This window comes from Cebus imitator, unplaced genomic scaffold (assembly GCF_001604975.1).
Source record: "Cebus imitator isolate Cc_AM_T3 unplaced genomic scaffold, Cebus_imitator-1.0 Scaffold172, whole genome shotgun sequence".
Lineage (NCBI taxonomy): Eukaryota > Metazoa > Chordata > Mammalia > Primates > Cebidae > Cebus > Cebus imitator.
In genome coordinates, this window is record NW_016107487.1 from 2,421,751 (window position 1) to 2,438,135 (window position 16,385).

The 16,385-nt window shown below is 37.6% G+C and overlaps 1 protein-coding gene across 3 annotated transcripts in view; it reads left to right on the plus strand.

Moving 5' to 3' along the window:
* Positions 1-16,385, plus strand: part of THADA (THADA armadillo repeat containing) — a 365,800-nt gene that overhangs the window by 95,554 nt on the left and 253,861 nt on the right. For all 3 annotated transcript variants that reach the window (XM_017544862.2, XM_017544859.2, XM_017544860.2), the window contains exon 27: positions 3,787-3,878. In XM_017544862.2, the coding sequence (XP_017400351.1) occupies positions 3,787-3,878 (92 nt within the window). The remainder of the gene's footprint in view (positions 1-3,786; positions 3,879-16,385) is intronic.

A 16,385-nucleotide genomic window follows, 5' to 3' on the forward strand; every position in this document is an offset into this window, starting at 1 on the left:
TAAAAATTAACCAGCATCAAGGAAAAAAATGTTTTTCAAAGGACACCATCAAGAAAGTATAGACAGTCCACAGAATGGAAGAAAATATTTGCAAATTATATATCTGATGAGTGGAGTGCCCAGAATATATAAAGAACTCTTAGAACTCAATAATAAAAGACAACCCAATTTTAACACAAAGAATATATATATCTCTCCAAATAAAGATAGGCAGATGGCCAGTAAGCACAGAAAAACATGCTTAACGTCGTTAGTCATTAGGGAAATGCTACAGTGAGATACCATTCCATGCCCACTAAAATAAAATGTACAGACAATAACTAGTATTGGGGAAAATGTGGAGAAATTGGAGAACTGGTGAAATTAGAACCCTTATACATTGCTAGTGAGACTATGACATGGTGTTACCACTTTGGTGGTTCTTTTAAAGGTTAAACATAGAGTCACTGTATGACCAAGCAATACCACTTCTAGGTATATAGCCGTGAGAAATGAAAATATGTTCACTCAAAAACTTGTACATGAATATTCTTAGCAAAATTATTCATAATATTCCAAATTGGAAATAGCCCAACTGTTCATCAAATGAAGAACAGATTTTTAAAATACGGTATATATACACAATGTGATATTATTCAGCCATAAAAAAGGAGTAACATATATGCTACAACATGGGGAAACCTTGAGAACATTATGCTAAGTGAAAGAAGCCAAACATAAAAGGCCACATATTGCATGACCCCATGAATATGAAGTACCCAGAAAAGGCAAGTTTATAGAGACAGAAAGTGGATTCTGCTTTCCTACCACAGGAGAATAGGGAGTGAGGACCAGCGGATCCAGAGTTTCATTTTGAGGTAGTGGAAATATCATGAAATCTAGTTAGTGGCGATAGCTTCACATTTTGTGAATATAGTAAAAACCTTTTAAATGAATGGCATCCTTTTAAATAGGAAATTTTATGATATGTGAGTTATACCTCAATTAAAAAATAATTTAAAAATTATTTTTAAAACCAAAAAAACATTCAACTCCTTTTGGAGGTTGGTATGGCATGAACTCATTATTCTGAAAATGGTGAATATGTGGAAATAATTCTTTACTAACTGATGAACAGGGTAACCAAATAGCAGATGGAGGAAAAGCTTTTTTCCTGAGGATGTAAATGATTAATGCAGGAGGCCTATAGAATATTGTGATTTTGCTACACCTAATGAAAAACATAATGATCATCATTGATTCCTAATGAGGGCACTTTATAAGAGATGTCTTTGTTCCTTTGGGCTGCTATAACAAAATGCCACAAATTTATTTCTCACAATTTAGAGGCTAGGAAGTCCAAGATCGGGATGCTGGCACATGTAGTGTCTGATGAAGGCCTACTTTCTGGTTCATAGATGGCACCTTTTTGCTGTGTCCTCACATGGTGGAAGAGGTGAGGCAACTCACTAGGGCCATTTTTATAAGGGCACTAATCCCATTCATGAGAGCTCTATCCCCTGACTTAATCATTTCCCAAGGGCCTCCACCACCTAATGCTTTGGAGGTTAGAATTTCAACAGATGAATTTTGGGGAACACAAATATTCAGACCGTATCAGGCAGATAGTTTTGGAACCCTCTGGTCCATCTTAATATTACTAAAAAAGACATTATGTGTCTCCTGCGGGCAGCCTATTGAGTCAAAGGAGTTTTGTTTCTGAGGATACCCATTCACATTGTAAAATAGTCCTCTACAGTGTTGTTTAAGGTGTGCATTTCTCAACATCTGTAGGCACTCCTGGTTTAATTTTATTGCATCTGGCAGCCTTTGTCAGAAAGTAATGTCTTGGGGCAAGATGGAGTCTGTGTTTCTGTTTTCCTTTTCTTTTTGTGTTTTTGTGTTGATTTTTGAGAGGAGTGAAGGTTTCAGATGTCTTTACCAAGTCATCTTAGACCTAAAGCCTTTGGAAACTACTTCACTAGATGAGGTAAGAGATAATTCAGACCTAAATGAGGGCAGAGATTATATTGATGAAGTAACAGCATGGATTGATTTGTTGTTTGGGGATTAAATTAGGGCACGTAGTAGGACCTCCATGAATGTTTGTTGGCTATTGAATGAACATAAGTGATCTGTCCAGTTTTGGGGTTTTATTGCGGTTTTGATATGGATTACGCTAGTCTATCTGTAGAGTTCACTTCTAGGGTTACCATGCATGACTTGAGTCACTTCTGGGCTTCTAGAAGACAGGTTACAAACTGGTGGCCAGTAGGACAAATTAGCCCGTCACTGTTTTATTTGGCTTTCACAGTGTTTTTTTTTTTTTTTTCCTTTAATTTCCTGCCAGCATTTCAAAATAGATTTCACATAAAAACCAGGGTTTCTGACTTCTCTTGAAAAAGCAGAAGATCTGGCAAAACTGGGCTTATATTTTCTCATGGCAGCAACTCAGCTGACACTGACTACAGTAGACAAATCCTCTGCTGCCTCTGTCCTCATTGTTCCCGTGGGCATTTGAGCTTGTGACTCTAAGGGCAGCGCTTTCAGGAAGCTGTTTTCTAAACCTTATGTTGTTGCTTTTAGTGATATTTCTACTTATATTGCTGTTTAACACACCATATGGTTATGGCACGTACTGAATTAGAGCATAAGGTCTGTAATACCAGTAAGTATGTGTTTTCTGTTTCTGGATCTTATCCATGATGCTGGTATAGGGCCTTCCACACTGTAGCAAAGTGAGCACATAGACTTCTCTACACTGATTTGACAGAGTAATTGAGGAACCCTGCAAGGCCAAAACAGTCAAGACCCTTTTAGGATCTTTCAAAGAATCTGGACACATTGGTTTGGAAAAGATATGGAAAAGATTATTATCATCTTGGAGAAATAATTTATGTTTATTCACGATAATTCCTACCTCTTATCTTTACTAATAAGTTATCAGATAATTTCAGTGTTGAAATTACTTGATAAGTTACTTGCATTGTGAAGCTGATAAGCAACGTTTTGGATGTTAACTATTTTCTTGGCCATATTAATTACCTGGATTCTTTGAAGCTAGGATTTTTGGGTTTTGTTTTTATGTTTTTAGAGACACGTTCTCACTCTGTTGCCCAGGCTTGGGCACAGTGGCAGAATCATAGCTTACTGCAGCCTCAAACTCCTGGGCTTAAGCAATCCTCCAGCCTCAGCCTCTTGACTACCTGGGATTACAGGAATGTGCCATTGGCACCTGGCTAATTAATTTAATTTTTTTTTTTTTTTAAACTGATGGGGGGGTCTCGCTATATTGTCCAGGCTGGTCTCAAACTTCTTGCTCAAGCAATCCTTTGACTTTAGCCTCCCAAGTAGCTGGGATTATAGGTGTCCGCCACTGTACCTGGTTCTTTGAAGTTAGGTTTTATAAGTATTTTCTCATAGGTAAATGATTTCAGAAAATAAGTGGAAAGAGCTGAGATTTTACTGGGATATTCATTGTGATGAAGAATATGGAAAAATGAATTTTTAAAAAGAAGTGTTATTTGGTGCTTTAAGTGCAGAGATATAATGAAAACCATTGATGGTAATGTTAGAAATATAGGAAAAGGACGTGCTGTGTGGATGTGATTTGGTTGTAGAGCTCAATTTAAGTCACTGAATTGATTAAAGTATTTTTTAAAATTATTTTATGAACACAAACCTATTTTTTTTAGCTTCACACTAGCCAGTTAGATAATGATTTTGAATCATCTAGTTTGAGCATTGTAAATGTCGGTTTCATGCCATGAATATTTAATTCTTACTGTGTTTTCTTTTGTACATTAGGTGCGAAATTCATCCACACTTCTCTTTAGTGCCTTGATCACAAGAATTTTTGGAGTTAAAAGGGGAAAGGATGAACATTCCAAAACAAATAGGTAAGCTCCATCTAAGGCTAACTTTACTTTTTTAAAAAATACAATGTTGTCCTGGCCAAAAACAATTTTTGAAATTGTGTCTGCTGTTATAGATTCATCTAGAGCATAAAACTATAAAAATACTATAATGAATTAACCTACGCTCCCAAGTTCTAAACTCTTGGGCAAAAATATCAACTGTTTAATAAGTGTACCTTTCAAAGCAACACAAATTTAGCAGGGTAACAAGGGGTGAAATGTACAGCTTGGATCTCTCTGCAAAAGCTAGTTTTTTAAAAAAATTTGCATCTTAAGTATTCCTGAAATGTCCTAACTTTACTTGTAGATGTTATCCTAGCTTGCGTAATATCTTTAGTTTTATAAGTGGAAGTTTAAATGTTTATGATCCTCTCATTAGAACATGTCTGTGATTACCTTTGCATTAAACTCTGGTACTAAGAGGAGTACCTATACATGTTAACCATAAGAAATAAACAGTGCTTTTTATTTTTGGTCTTTAGTTTTATGTTTACTCTCTAATTTGTTTTTGTCTTAACAAAACAACTTTTTTGTTATGCTTGGAAAGAAACCTGTGGAACCATTTTGATTTTGGGTAGTTTTTAGATAAAAATGCACAAGAATTGTTTGTTTTTGAAGAAGAGAAGCTTTGAATGGTTATTTTTTAGCATTTAAGAGGATTTAATGGTCATCTAATTGGCTCGAAATTATTAACACTAGGTGTCACTGTTGCTGCATGTTTAATTACTTCCTTCACTTTAAGATCTGGTTTGGCCCAGTGGTCTTTCTCTTGAGGATCTAGTTATATTCAAAGCCCTATTTCCTTCCTACCTTAAGAAGTCATCATGCTTCAAAATTTAAGTTTTAAGCTGTTATTTATTAAAATGTATGTTTGTGTGATGGAACTAAATCTTAGGAATTAAAAAAATATGAAATCATTTTGTGATGTGCTAGTGGTAACTCCAATGAAGCCCACTGTGGTAGTTTTGAATTATCATTTAAATTGCTTCTTGTCACCCTATAACCTTCGCCAGATATTTGAAAGGAAGGTAACTGACTGTAAGTATAAATCCCTTGAGTATGTTCAGGCAATACCTGAGAACTTTTTAATTATTATTTTTTTTAACTGAGTAGTATTTTTTAAATAAATAAACATTACTCTTTTGGAAGGATGATTATAACTCTTATTTTTTAGCCTATTCTTAAAGAAATTCTTCCTGTCACTAACTGGAAGTCACTAATACTTGTTTCTCCTTAGTTTTGTCTGTTTTGTTAATAATTCTCTAATGTGCTACAGTTTAAAACAGTTGGGTCATGTTATAAGGCCTTGTTAAACACTGGTATAAATAAGATGTTGAGTCATCAAACAAGTAAAATTAATGTTTAAAACTGAACTTGAAGAAAAATAGTTTTTGGTTTTTTTTTTTTTTTTTTTTGTGATGGAGTTTCGCTCTTGTTACCCAGGCTGGAGTGCAATGGGGCGATCTCGGCTTACTGCAACCTCCGCCTCCTGGGTTCAAGCAATTCTCCTGCTTCAGCCTCCCAAGTAGCTGGGACTACAGGTGCGCACCACCATGCCCAGCTAATTTTTGTATTTTTAGTAGAGATAGGATTTCACCATATTGACCAGGATGGTCTCGACCTCTTGACTTCGTGATCCACCCGCCTCGGCCTCCCAAAGTGCTGGGATTATAGGTGTGAGCCACCGTGCCCAGCCTAGTTTTTGGTTTTTATGAAGTGATTCTTGAGTGAGTGTGTGTGTGTGTGTGTGTGTGTGTGTGTGTGTATGTAAATTTTAACGTGTGGGAGAAAAATGATCAGTTTTATTTCATTTAATTTATATCCGAGGGTGGAAGAATATGGCAGTGATACCATACAATTTTAATTTTCTGCCAAAGTCACAATGGTAGAAACTTCCATTATAAATTAATCACCTTTGATTAGGAAAGGTTACAAAATATAAAAGGGTCCTGTAAAAAAGGAAATAGAAATGAGACATTTAAGTTTTTAAATGTGAAGAGCATTTTTGGTGAGAGCTTTTAATTTGAGTAATCCGAAGTTCAGTATGGACCATTAGGCATACAAGGCTTCTGTTCTCTGTTTAACCCATGAAGATATATTTCTTGGCAGCTCGCATTAGGTTTGCTCTGCAAAACTTTTAGTGTCTTAAATTTGCAGTTGCTTGTGATGGTTCTTTTAGTTGTAGTTTGTTTAATTATGTCACTTTTTGTTGAAATGTTTATATGCCTGTTCCTTACAATATTAACTTCCTGAGGGAAGGACCTTTTTCATCTGTTCTATGTATGTAATGGGCACTGAAGAATGCTAGTAATAGTGATGTCTTGATTGGTTACTTACCCATTGGATAACTAACCTCAGCTGGTGACACACCTCACAAGTCAGTTGTTTCCTTTCACAACCACAGATTGTCCTGCTCATAATCTTGGAAATGTGTATTCTTGGTTAGAGGGAACTGGACATGAAAAGAACATCTGCTTTTTCCGTCTAATGGGGAAAAAGGTCTAACTTGAAGTAAACAAACCTGGTTTGTAGGCATTTTGCTGCCACTGGAGATTACCTTAATAGGCTCCCTTATCCGCTTTGCACTTCAGTTTCTCCATCTATATACCAGGAATAATAAGATCTGTGCTATGTAATCCTAGGGCTGTTGTGAGGATAAAGCAAACTATTAGAAGTTTATTTTCTTTAAAATGTTGGAAGTCCTAGAGATACAGTTTGGTTTTTCTTTCTGTTACCACTTCTGTGGTTATACTCATGTGATTGTCTTGCTCTTAAGACTGTGTTTTTTCAGGACAAGGTCAGTATCTTAACCATTTTTGGTACCTAGTGCCTAGCATAGTCTCTGGCATACTGGAGGCATATAGGAATAATTGCTTAATGAATAAGGAAATTTTGTTACTAGAGGAGAAATAAGAAATCTGGTTTCTACTCCTGCCTATGTTACCATATAGCCACTATAACCAACTGAGACAAGATAGCCAGCCTCTCTGGGCTTTGGTTTTCTTCTCTGTAAAGTAAGAGGTTTGGAATATCCCTGAGGTCATTTCCCTCTTTAAAATCATAAAGTAGGCCGGGCGCGGTGGCTCAAGCCTGTAATCCCAGCACTTTGGGAGGCCGAGGCGGGTGGATCACGAGGTCAAGAGATCGAGACCATCCTGGTCAACAGGCGAAACCCCGTCTCTATTAAAAATACAAAAAATTAGCTGGGCATGGTGGTGCATGCCTGTAATCCCAGCTACTCAGGAGGCTGGGGCAGGAGAATTGCCTGAACCCGGGAGGCGGAGGTTGCGGTGAGCCGAGATCGCGCCATTGCACTCCAGCCTGGGTAACAAGAGCGAAACTCCATCTCAAAAAAAGAAAAACAAAACTAAAGTAAGGCTTTACATAGTGTTACTGGAATTGTAAATTTGGTAAAATGATGTATTCCCAGTGCCATAGAACAGTACCTGCCACATAGTAGAGACAAGAAGTTCCTGTTTCATATATAAAGAAAAGAGCAGAGAGCCTGCCTCTCTGTTAAATGTGTAGAGTGTACCTGTAATGACTGAATTTTTATACCCATTAGTCTTATTTTAGATGTGTTTTTTGGATTTTAAAGAATAACAAGTTTTAAAGTTTTAAAGAATAACACAAGTTTTACTTGTGCTTTTAAAATAATGTTAATACATTTTAATTTTTTAAATGTTTTTTTCTGTTTATTGCTGCCTGACTGACTTGGTCAGAGAATGAAGAACTGATTCTATGTGAAATCAGAACCAGCAGAGCTCTGCAACCTGTGGAGTATGCTGTGCTTTCTAAAATGTTCTCCTTTTCCCTGTGAGTGGGCTCACCTTCATAGCTCCTCATTCCTTGCAGGATGGGAGCCAAACTAATATGGCGTTTAGCTCTAGGTCTTTCCCTTTAGCACCTGTGTGTATGAACTTTCAGCTGTGAGTCCCAGCTAATGACACATGTCAATATGTAGCAATCAGAAAAGGTTTATTTTTGACTTCTTGGAGTGTCTCCTTTTCCAAAGCTTCATACAGGTGCTTAATGTACAGTGTCGTCTAGCTTTTGCACTCTCTCTCCACTTTAAATCAACCAGTGAGCCAATGATAACTTGAAAGCACTTATCATGAAGTTAGTATTAACATAATAGGGGAGTACATGAGGAATATAAAACTTGGATCTTACTCTAGGAGTTTACGGTTCAGTTAGGGAGACAAAAAATTGTTACGTGAGTCAGATACCAATAGGAGACACCATATAAGAATCACCTGTACAATGTGATGTGAGTAATGAACACATTAGAAATTTATTAATGGGAGAATTGAATGGAGTATTTGTTGAGGGAAAGTAGTATTTCTTACAAAGCCTTGGAAAATGAATAGATTTGGGGTACATGGAAACAGGTAGATTGAAAGAGTAGTAAAAAATAGTAGTCTTGTTTACTGTGTTAAGTACAGTCTGTATTCTAGCTTATTAAAGAGAGCTCATAGACAAATTAATAGCTTATAATGGTTTAGTGCAATTTAAGAAGAAAATGGGTTTCTAAATGCATGGCAAGATCCAAGTAAAATTGTTTCCAGTGATTGTGTTGGGAGATGTTAAATTGTGTTTATTTTATTTTCCACGGTATAAGTGACAGAGAATTATTTTAGTTATTTTTCTTAACATTTTAGTGCTGTAGGTCTTGGAAGGATCCTTCAAGGGGCATCTAATCCAGACCAGCATCCTGCTTATAGAGAGATTTTGAAGCAATTTCCAGACAGACTGGCTTCTCTCCTGTTCTTCATGTTTTCTAGGAAAAGAGATTCCACAAGTTTCTGTGGTTACCCACTCTATTGTTGGAGAAAGAATTGAATTCTCAAAACTAAAATTGAAAGCTGCAGGGCAATTGGGTTTTCATATTTTAGAGAATGTAATTATTAGAATTCAGAATAGCTTATTTGCTTTGAACTACATAGTAGCTTGTAGCAAGCCCTATTTGGCCAAGTTGAAAATCAGAATTTTCTTTTATCTGTGGCCAGGGTTATTTATCCCGGGCTGGAATGCAATGGTGCAATCTTGGCTCACTGCAACCTCTGCCTCCCAGGTTCATGTGATTCTTCTGCCTCAGCCTCCCGAGTAGCTGGGATTACAGGTGTACACTATCACACCAGACTAATTTTTTGTATTTTTTTTTCAGTAGAGATGGGGTTTCACTATATTGGCCAGACTAGCCTCAAACTCCTGACCTTGTGATCCACCTGCCTCGGCCTCCCAAAGTGCTGGGATTACAGGCGTGAGCAGCCAGGGTAATATTAACATCCTCAAACCCATAGAGTTCTCATTCCTCCACTAAACAAGCATTTATTGTATTTTTACTCTGGGCCAGGCCCTCTGCTAGTTACTGGGATTGAATGATAAATCAGAAATACTCTCTGCCCTAGGGGACTCCTGGTCTGATGAAAAATATGGTAATTATCTGTGGTGCTGGAGTCCCTGTTCAGTTGTCTAGAAGGAAAGGAGAAGTCGTGAAGGAAGGTAACATTTCTTTAGTGCGTGGGCCATGTCAGATCCTTTATACATGTCTAACTTAGCCAGGATCACAGCTTTACTTGGTAGGTAGTGTCGTCCTCATTTCATAGAAGAGGAACCTAAGGCTGGTGAGATTTAGCTACCTGCCTGTGGCCATACAGCCAGAAAATGGCAGAACTAGAACACAAAGAGAGTTCCATCTGCAGAGCACATGTTGTTACACACCAAACGTGGATTCCCTTAAGAGCAGGGAGTCACCTTTTTGGAGTTGGCTTTAGATTTTATTTTATCAGACTCTGTGGGAAATTAGCCACTTCACCTAGAGTCTGAATGTTGACCAAAATCTGACATCTCCCACATGGTAGGTTGATTTTAGGAGGAAAAGTAGGAGCAGACTGGAGGAGAATTTGGTTTGAGTTGACTTTAAGATTCTTTCTCTGGATGGTGAAAGACAGGATTGTATACTTTTTGGTGCGTGAATGTTATTTACTTCAGTGAGCCCTGCAATGTTCTCATATAGACAGAGTGAGAGAATAGCAAGGCACAAGGCTTCTAATGTCAACCAGGACTGTTGTAAAACCAAGAAAGTAGAAATCTTAGTTTTCTGGTTAGAAAGTAGAGAATGAACTAAATTACCCCAATAGGATATCGCTGTTGCTAGCAGGAAGTTGTTTTTTTTTTTTTTTTTTTTTAACTTTTTTCCCTTTAAAATTTTTTTTTTTTTTTTTTTTTTGGTGCTATTGATAGAGGATTTTGAGGCTTATGACAGTTCTTGCTTATGATAAGATTTCTGCAGACTTAACCTTTTTTAGAGTCTGTGCTTATATCTTTCATTGATATCGTTAATTAAATTGATACTAATAACCATTATTATTTGTTTTTATCTTTGAGAGGACCTAGGAAGTCATTCAGTCTTATTCTTGTTTTGGAGATCTTAAAATTGAGGTGCGGAAAAGTTAAGCAGTTTTTGCAAGGTCACAGAGATAGTGCTGGTGATATAATTTAATGGTTATTTTTAGTTCACAATAATCTCAACTAGAACATTTTAAAAAATCAGTCCATTGTTTAGATACGAAGTTTCTGTTAGCCACAATAATACTAGTTTGGATTCAGATTATTCTGATTTAAAATAGGAAGCTTATTTTCTCAAAGAGTCACTTTAATTATCAAAGGATTGTAAATATTAATTATTTGAAAGTAAGTTAGGAGCTCCAGTGTTTTGGTATAGTCTGGAGTGTCATTCGTGCATTTTCCAGAGTTGTTTGTAGAATGAACATTCATTCTGGCTCTTTAGGCAGAGTAGATAAATGAGTATTTATGGAGCCTGTGAGGTAAAGTACAAGTTTTGTGTAATCCTGGTTGAGATGTTCTTAAAGTCAGAATTAAGTCTATACTGACACTGGCCTACTGGAGAGTTTCATGTTACAAGTTTTTGTTCATTCCTAGGTTCATAGATTACAGGTAAGAAAACCACAAATAAAGTTTTTAACTGAAAAGAAGTTCTTAAAAAGAAATGTTTTCATGAACTTGAAGTGGGAATTAGTCATTGTGTTCTTAAATATTGACTCTTGCATGGACCAAGTAATCTTTATTTCTAAGTACTGCCTCAGGCCATTGCCTTCTTTAATAACTAAGGCATTGTTGCCTTAGTTTGAGCATGTTCTATGGAATTTTGGCAATGCATGCATCCTCTTTCTGCATCTTAGTAAAAGCATGAGTAAATATTTTTTCTTAGCTTTGGTATTTTTGTAGCTTACATTTTATATGAGCCAGACTAATATAATGTAATACCAGGATTACATAATTCAAGACGTCAGGATTGCTTCCAGGACTATGAGATAAAGTCTTCATTTATCAGGGGGTTTACAAGCAGTATTTCTTGCTCATTCAGTACCTGTAGAGAAATACTGCAGAGCTATTTTCCAAATGAGAAAAAGGAGTCAAAGAAGTTAAAGGCAGAGTTCTTTAGAACTTGGATAATATTTCTTTATTCAGAACTTGGTCCTTGTAGCTATTGATTTTAGTAATATACAGTTTGGAAATTTCAGGAATTTCCAACTATTGTTGTTATACATTGAACTTTTTTGTTTTGTTTTTTTTTTTTTTGAGATGGAGTTTTACTCTTGTTACCCAGGCTGGAGTGCAATGGCGCAATCTCAGCTCACCGCAACCTCCACCTCCTGGGTTCAGGTAATTCTCCTGCCTCAGCCTCCTGAGTAGCTGGGATTACAGGCACGCGCCACCATGCCCGGCTAATTTTTGTATTTTTAGTAGAGACGGGGTTTCACCGTGTTGACCAGGATGGTCTTGATCTCTTGACCTAGTGATCCACCCGCCTCGGCCTCCCAAAGTGCTGGGATTACAGGCGTGAGCCACCGCGCCCGGCCTACATTGAACTTTTTAATAAAATGTACTCTTAATTTTTTCATTGAATACTCCTTATGTACCTTGGCATCCTAGCATATACAAAAGTAGTTTATAGCATGTCCGAGATTTCAAGGAGTTTAGCATTTATTGAGAAGTAAGACCAACATGGGAACTAGTTTAGGAAATGTGAGTATCAAACTCTCTGGTACTGACTGTCAGGGGATAAGAGATCAGAGGAGGATGAGGCTAGTCTCCATGTAGCAGTCTGGATTGACTCTGGTCATGAAAGGTTGGTCAGCATTTGAACAGGCAGGGAAGAGTGTTGCATATGGGATTATGTAACATAAACAGAGATGTAGAAGTTGGAACACACATTGTACATGTCTAAGAAAATTAGAAGATGAATCAGACTAGGACAGAGAGGACGTGATGGAAGTTTTCATTCAGTCATTCATTCCTAGAGCAAGGATTCATTGGTCACCTAACCTGCATAGGTGCTGTACTAGGTTCTGAGACTCTATCAGTGAGTGAGTAAAAGAGACATGTCAGGAGACTAGTTTGAATTTTACAGAACATTAGGATTCATTTAGAAGTCTTTTTATCAGAGTATTCTGTGATAAAACCATTGCTTTAGGAATTATTTGAAAAGTGATTGTATTCTGTACCTCTGGCTGTTGGTCATGGAGAATGTGATGCAAGCCAAGGCCTTGGAAGGTAGTCGCTCATGAGTAAGTAGCTCTCTGTAGATTTTAAAGCATGGTGACAGCTTGGTGTGATTATTTCTGCATTTATTTTTTGTGTACCACTTCAAAATTGAGTAGCGGCTATGTAATGGGGAATATATGTCCTGTGTTTGCTTTAAGGAATGCTAGTTTTCTCAATAAATTAAAAGATATTTAGTGAAAAATATATTTTTCTGTTATTCACTGACCAGAAATGGTGAATTAAATAATGGCAGGTTTCTCAGACCATTTAATGTGCTATAATGCATTTTGAGAATCTTCAGGAGTGGGATATAGCATGCAATATGTGCATTTCCCTACGTTATTTGACCATGTAGATTTGATTCTCTCCCCTCCCCTCCCCTCCCCTCCCTTAGTTTTAGTTACAGCTAAAAACACTGTAATGTATCCCAAGTTGTCAGATAAAAATTTAAAATAGTGTCCTACATATAGTAGCAACAGACATCGTTAGTCGCCTAATCAATAGTTATTCCCCTATCTCACCCTTCCTTTTAACAGAATTGATTTTGGTTGGGTAGTCACGTGCTTCAGGGAGGACTAGCACCAATGAAAGGTAGTCAATGCATTTGAATCTGGGAAAATTTCATAATTGTAGGCCTTTAAAAATTCTAGACTAAAATGCCTCTTTGAGAGATGAACTTTATATTCTGCATTAGAATCTTCTACCATTTTGTCAGAAGAAATTAATTTCTGTTTTCCCAAAGACTTGTCTATTAATACGGGGAAGATAGTGCCTATAATACAGTTGATGAACTGATCAACAAGCTTAGTACCCAACTGGTAGGAATGTGATTCATGTATCTGTTGGTGGGGTGGGGGAGGAGTGCAGACAGGGAGAGGGACATAGCATAGTAACCAGATTTGAAATACAGTCTTGCTAGTAAATTAAGTGGCATGCTCTGTTGTCATCCCTAATCCCCACAGTAACAGCGCCATCTGTAAACATTTACCCAGAGGCTTGAAATAATTCAGACTTATGCAGTTAGAATGCTTTTGGTTGCAAGTAACTGTAAACCCAAATCAAAATTTAAACACAGAAAACTTATTATCCCATATATAACCAGGAAGTTTTAAAGAGGATTGCTTCTTTTAAGGTTGAAAACATCATCAGAGACTCGAATTTCTCCTTGTTTCTGCTATGCCATCCTCGACATGATGCCATGAGCCCCAGGCAAGCTTCCTTCATGGTTGCAAGATGGCTTACAGTTCCAGCCATATCTAGATACTGCAGTGTCTAGGCATGACACCCAGTGGCCTTGTGCATTTCTGTTTCTTTTTAAAAGCAACAGCATTTCCTCCTGTTTATGTCCCCATGGCCCCACCTCCACACTTTACATACTTTTCTTCATATCTAGTTGGCCAGAGTTAACATCTTAGCATGCTCCAGCTTATCCCTAGTGAGGGAAAGAGATCCACTATAATTAGACTAATCAGGATTTATCAGTTGGGTCTGGGGTTGGTGCTAGTCCTCCCTCATGCACGTGACTACTGAGAAGGGTGAATGCCAAACCAAAATCAATTGTTAAAAGGAAGGATGAGACAGAGGAATAACTATTGATTAGGCAACTAATGATGTCTGTTGCTACATTCTTCTAGGCTATCTGAAAACGTTTGAAAATTTTTGTGTTAAGAACAGTGACTTACATAGGAAGACTATATATGCAGTATTTTAGCTTAATAGGCAAATTTTTTTTCCATTATGTATTTCCTTTATGTAATTATTAAAAGATGTGAAGTAGTGCAAGTGTCTGGATATATAGTTCCGTAAAATTCATTCCTGTAAGCAGCTTGCATTATAAAAATTTCACCCAGGAACAAAGTCTTTGTCTTTACACATGACTTTATAAAGCTTTGTGGAACCTTAGAATAGAGATTCTGAGTAGAATGTGATCAGTTACTAACGAAGAAAATGCTATTCTGTGATATGAAATGTCTCCCTGGTTCAGAGCTAATTTGTAACAGGGTAACAGAATGTTAACATTGTTTTTTAATAAAAACTCTAATTCACTTTGGAATTTGACCTGTATATTATAACATTGATTTTCTTCTTGTAAGGCCAGATGGTGTGAAGTCTTGTCTTGTCTCTTCTTTTCTTTTCTTTTCCTTTTCCTTTCCTTTCCTTTTCTTACCCCCCCTCCCCTCCCCTCCCCTCCCCCTTGCCTCAACCTCCCTAGTAGCTGGGACTACATGTGGGCACCACCATGCCTGGCTGATTTTTGTACTTTTTGTAGAGACGGGGTTTTGCCATTTGCCCAGGCTGGTCTCAAATTCCTAAGCCCAAGTGATCCGCTCACCTCACCCTCCCAAAGTGATGGAATTACAGGTGTGATCCACCGTGCCCAGCCATCTTTCTAAATTTGTTGGAATTATTACTTAATTATTTTTATTTATGAACCAAAGTATTTTGATGTGACTTTTTGGCCTCTGAACTCAACTTAGGCCAACTGTCCTGAACAATCTCTTTGTCTGTCTGCTAAGTTTCTTTCTTTTCCATCCTCTAAACTTTAATAAATGTTTTTTCCAGCACTTACTGCCTCCATAGAAGTGATCCATGAGATGGTCTGGGTCAGGGCAGATCACTCAAGGCTCAGTAAAAGGTGGGGTCAGACTAACTTGTCTTGAGAAAGAAACAGTAAGGTCACTAAATCTTGGAGGGCTAGAATTTTCACTCTATAAGCACAATTCTAGAGGCATCTAATGCTCTTTAGACATCTTTATCTTTCTTTTATTTATCTCTGTGATCACTCAAATTCTAAATACCTGAAGTTGATTTAGATACATTTAAATGATCAGTTTCATACTTCCCTCCTTTAATTCACCTTATTCCCTCTTTTGCCCCCATAAGCAGAGCCTTCCTATGCCACTGGTTCCATTTACTATGATTGGTGGCCTGTTTAGGTGATTCAATGTTTTTTTTCTTCATCATTCATTCAGCAGAGACATTTGCTAGGTTCAAGGATCTGAGCACTGAGGGGAGTACAGACATTTATAAAATATGGTCGAAATCTTTGGAGAACAGTGGAGGAGGAGAGATAAGACTTGAATTCAGCTGTAAACACAATTGTAAAACAAAGTGGAAAGCTGTCAGTACTCTGTGAACTCCTTTCCTCTCTCTCAGGGGAAGAGCCAGCATGTTCCACTCCTCCCATTTCCTCACTTTAGCTCCACTGTGAAATTGTACCCGGAACAGAGCTTTTCCTCATGCTCTTAAAACACACATCTTCTTTAAATGCTTTCCTCCTCCCTATCTTTAATTCTTCTTCCATTAAGGTGAGAAAATCTCACCTATTTCTGTATCTTTCTTCCTTCTTTTGTTCTGTCTGTAGGACAGTAAGTGATTCAGGTCATGGTTGACAAGCACAGAGCAGTATTGATGATATGCCTCTCCTGCCTATACAGTCATGCTCCGCATAACATTTCAGTCAATAACAGACCATATATATGATGCTGTTTCCATAAGATTGTAGTGGAGCTGAAAAATTCCTATCCCCTGTGATGTCTTAGCACAATGTGTTAGTCACATGTTTGTGGTGATGCTGGTGTAAACAAACCTACTCTGCTGTGCTGTCAGTCATATAAAAGTCTAGCATGGGCTAGACTCTGTGGCTCATGCCTGCAATCCCAGTACTCTGGGAGGCTGAGGCAGGTGGATCACCTGAGGTCAGGAGTTTGAGACCAGCCTGGCCAACATGGTGAAACTTTGTCTCTACTAAAAATACAAAAATTAAACGAGTGTGGTGGCGAGCACCTGTAGTCCCAGCTATTCGGGAGTCTGAGGCAGGAAAATCTCTTGAACCCGGGAGGTGGAGGTTGCTGTGAGCCGAGATTGTGCCACTGCACTCCAGCCTAGGCAACAGAGTGATACTCTGTCTCAAAAAAA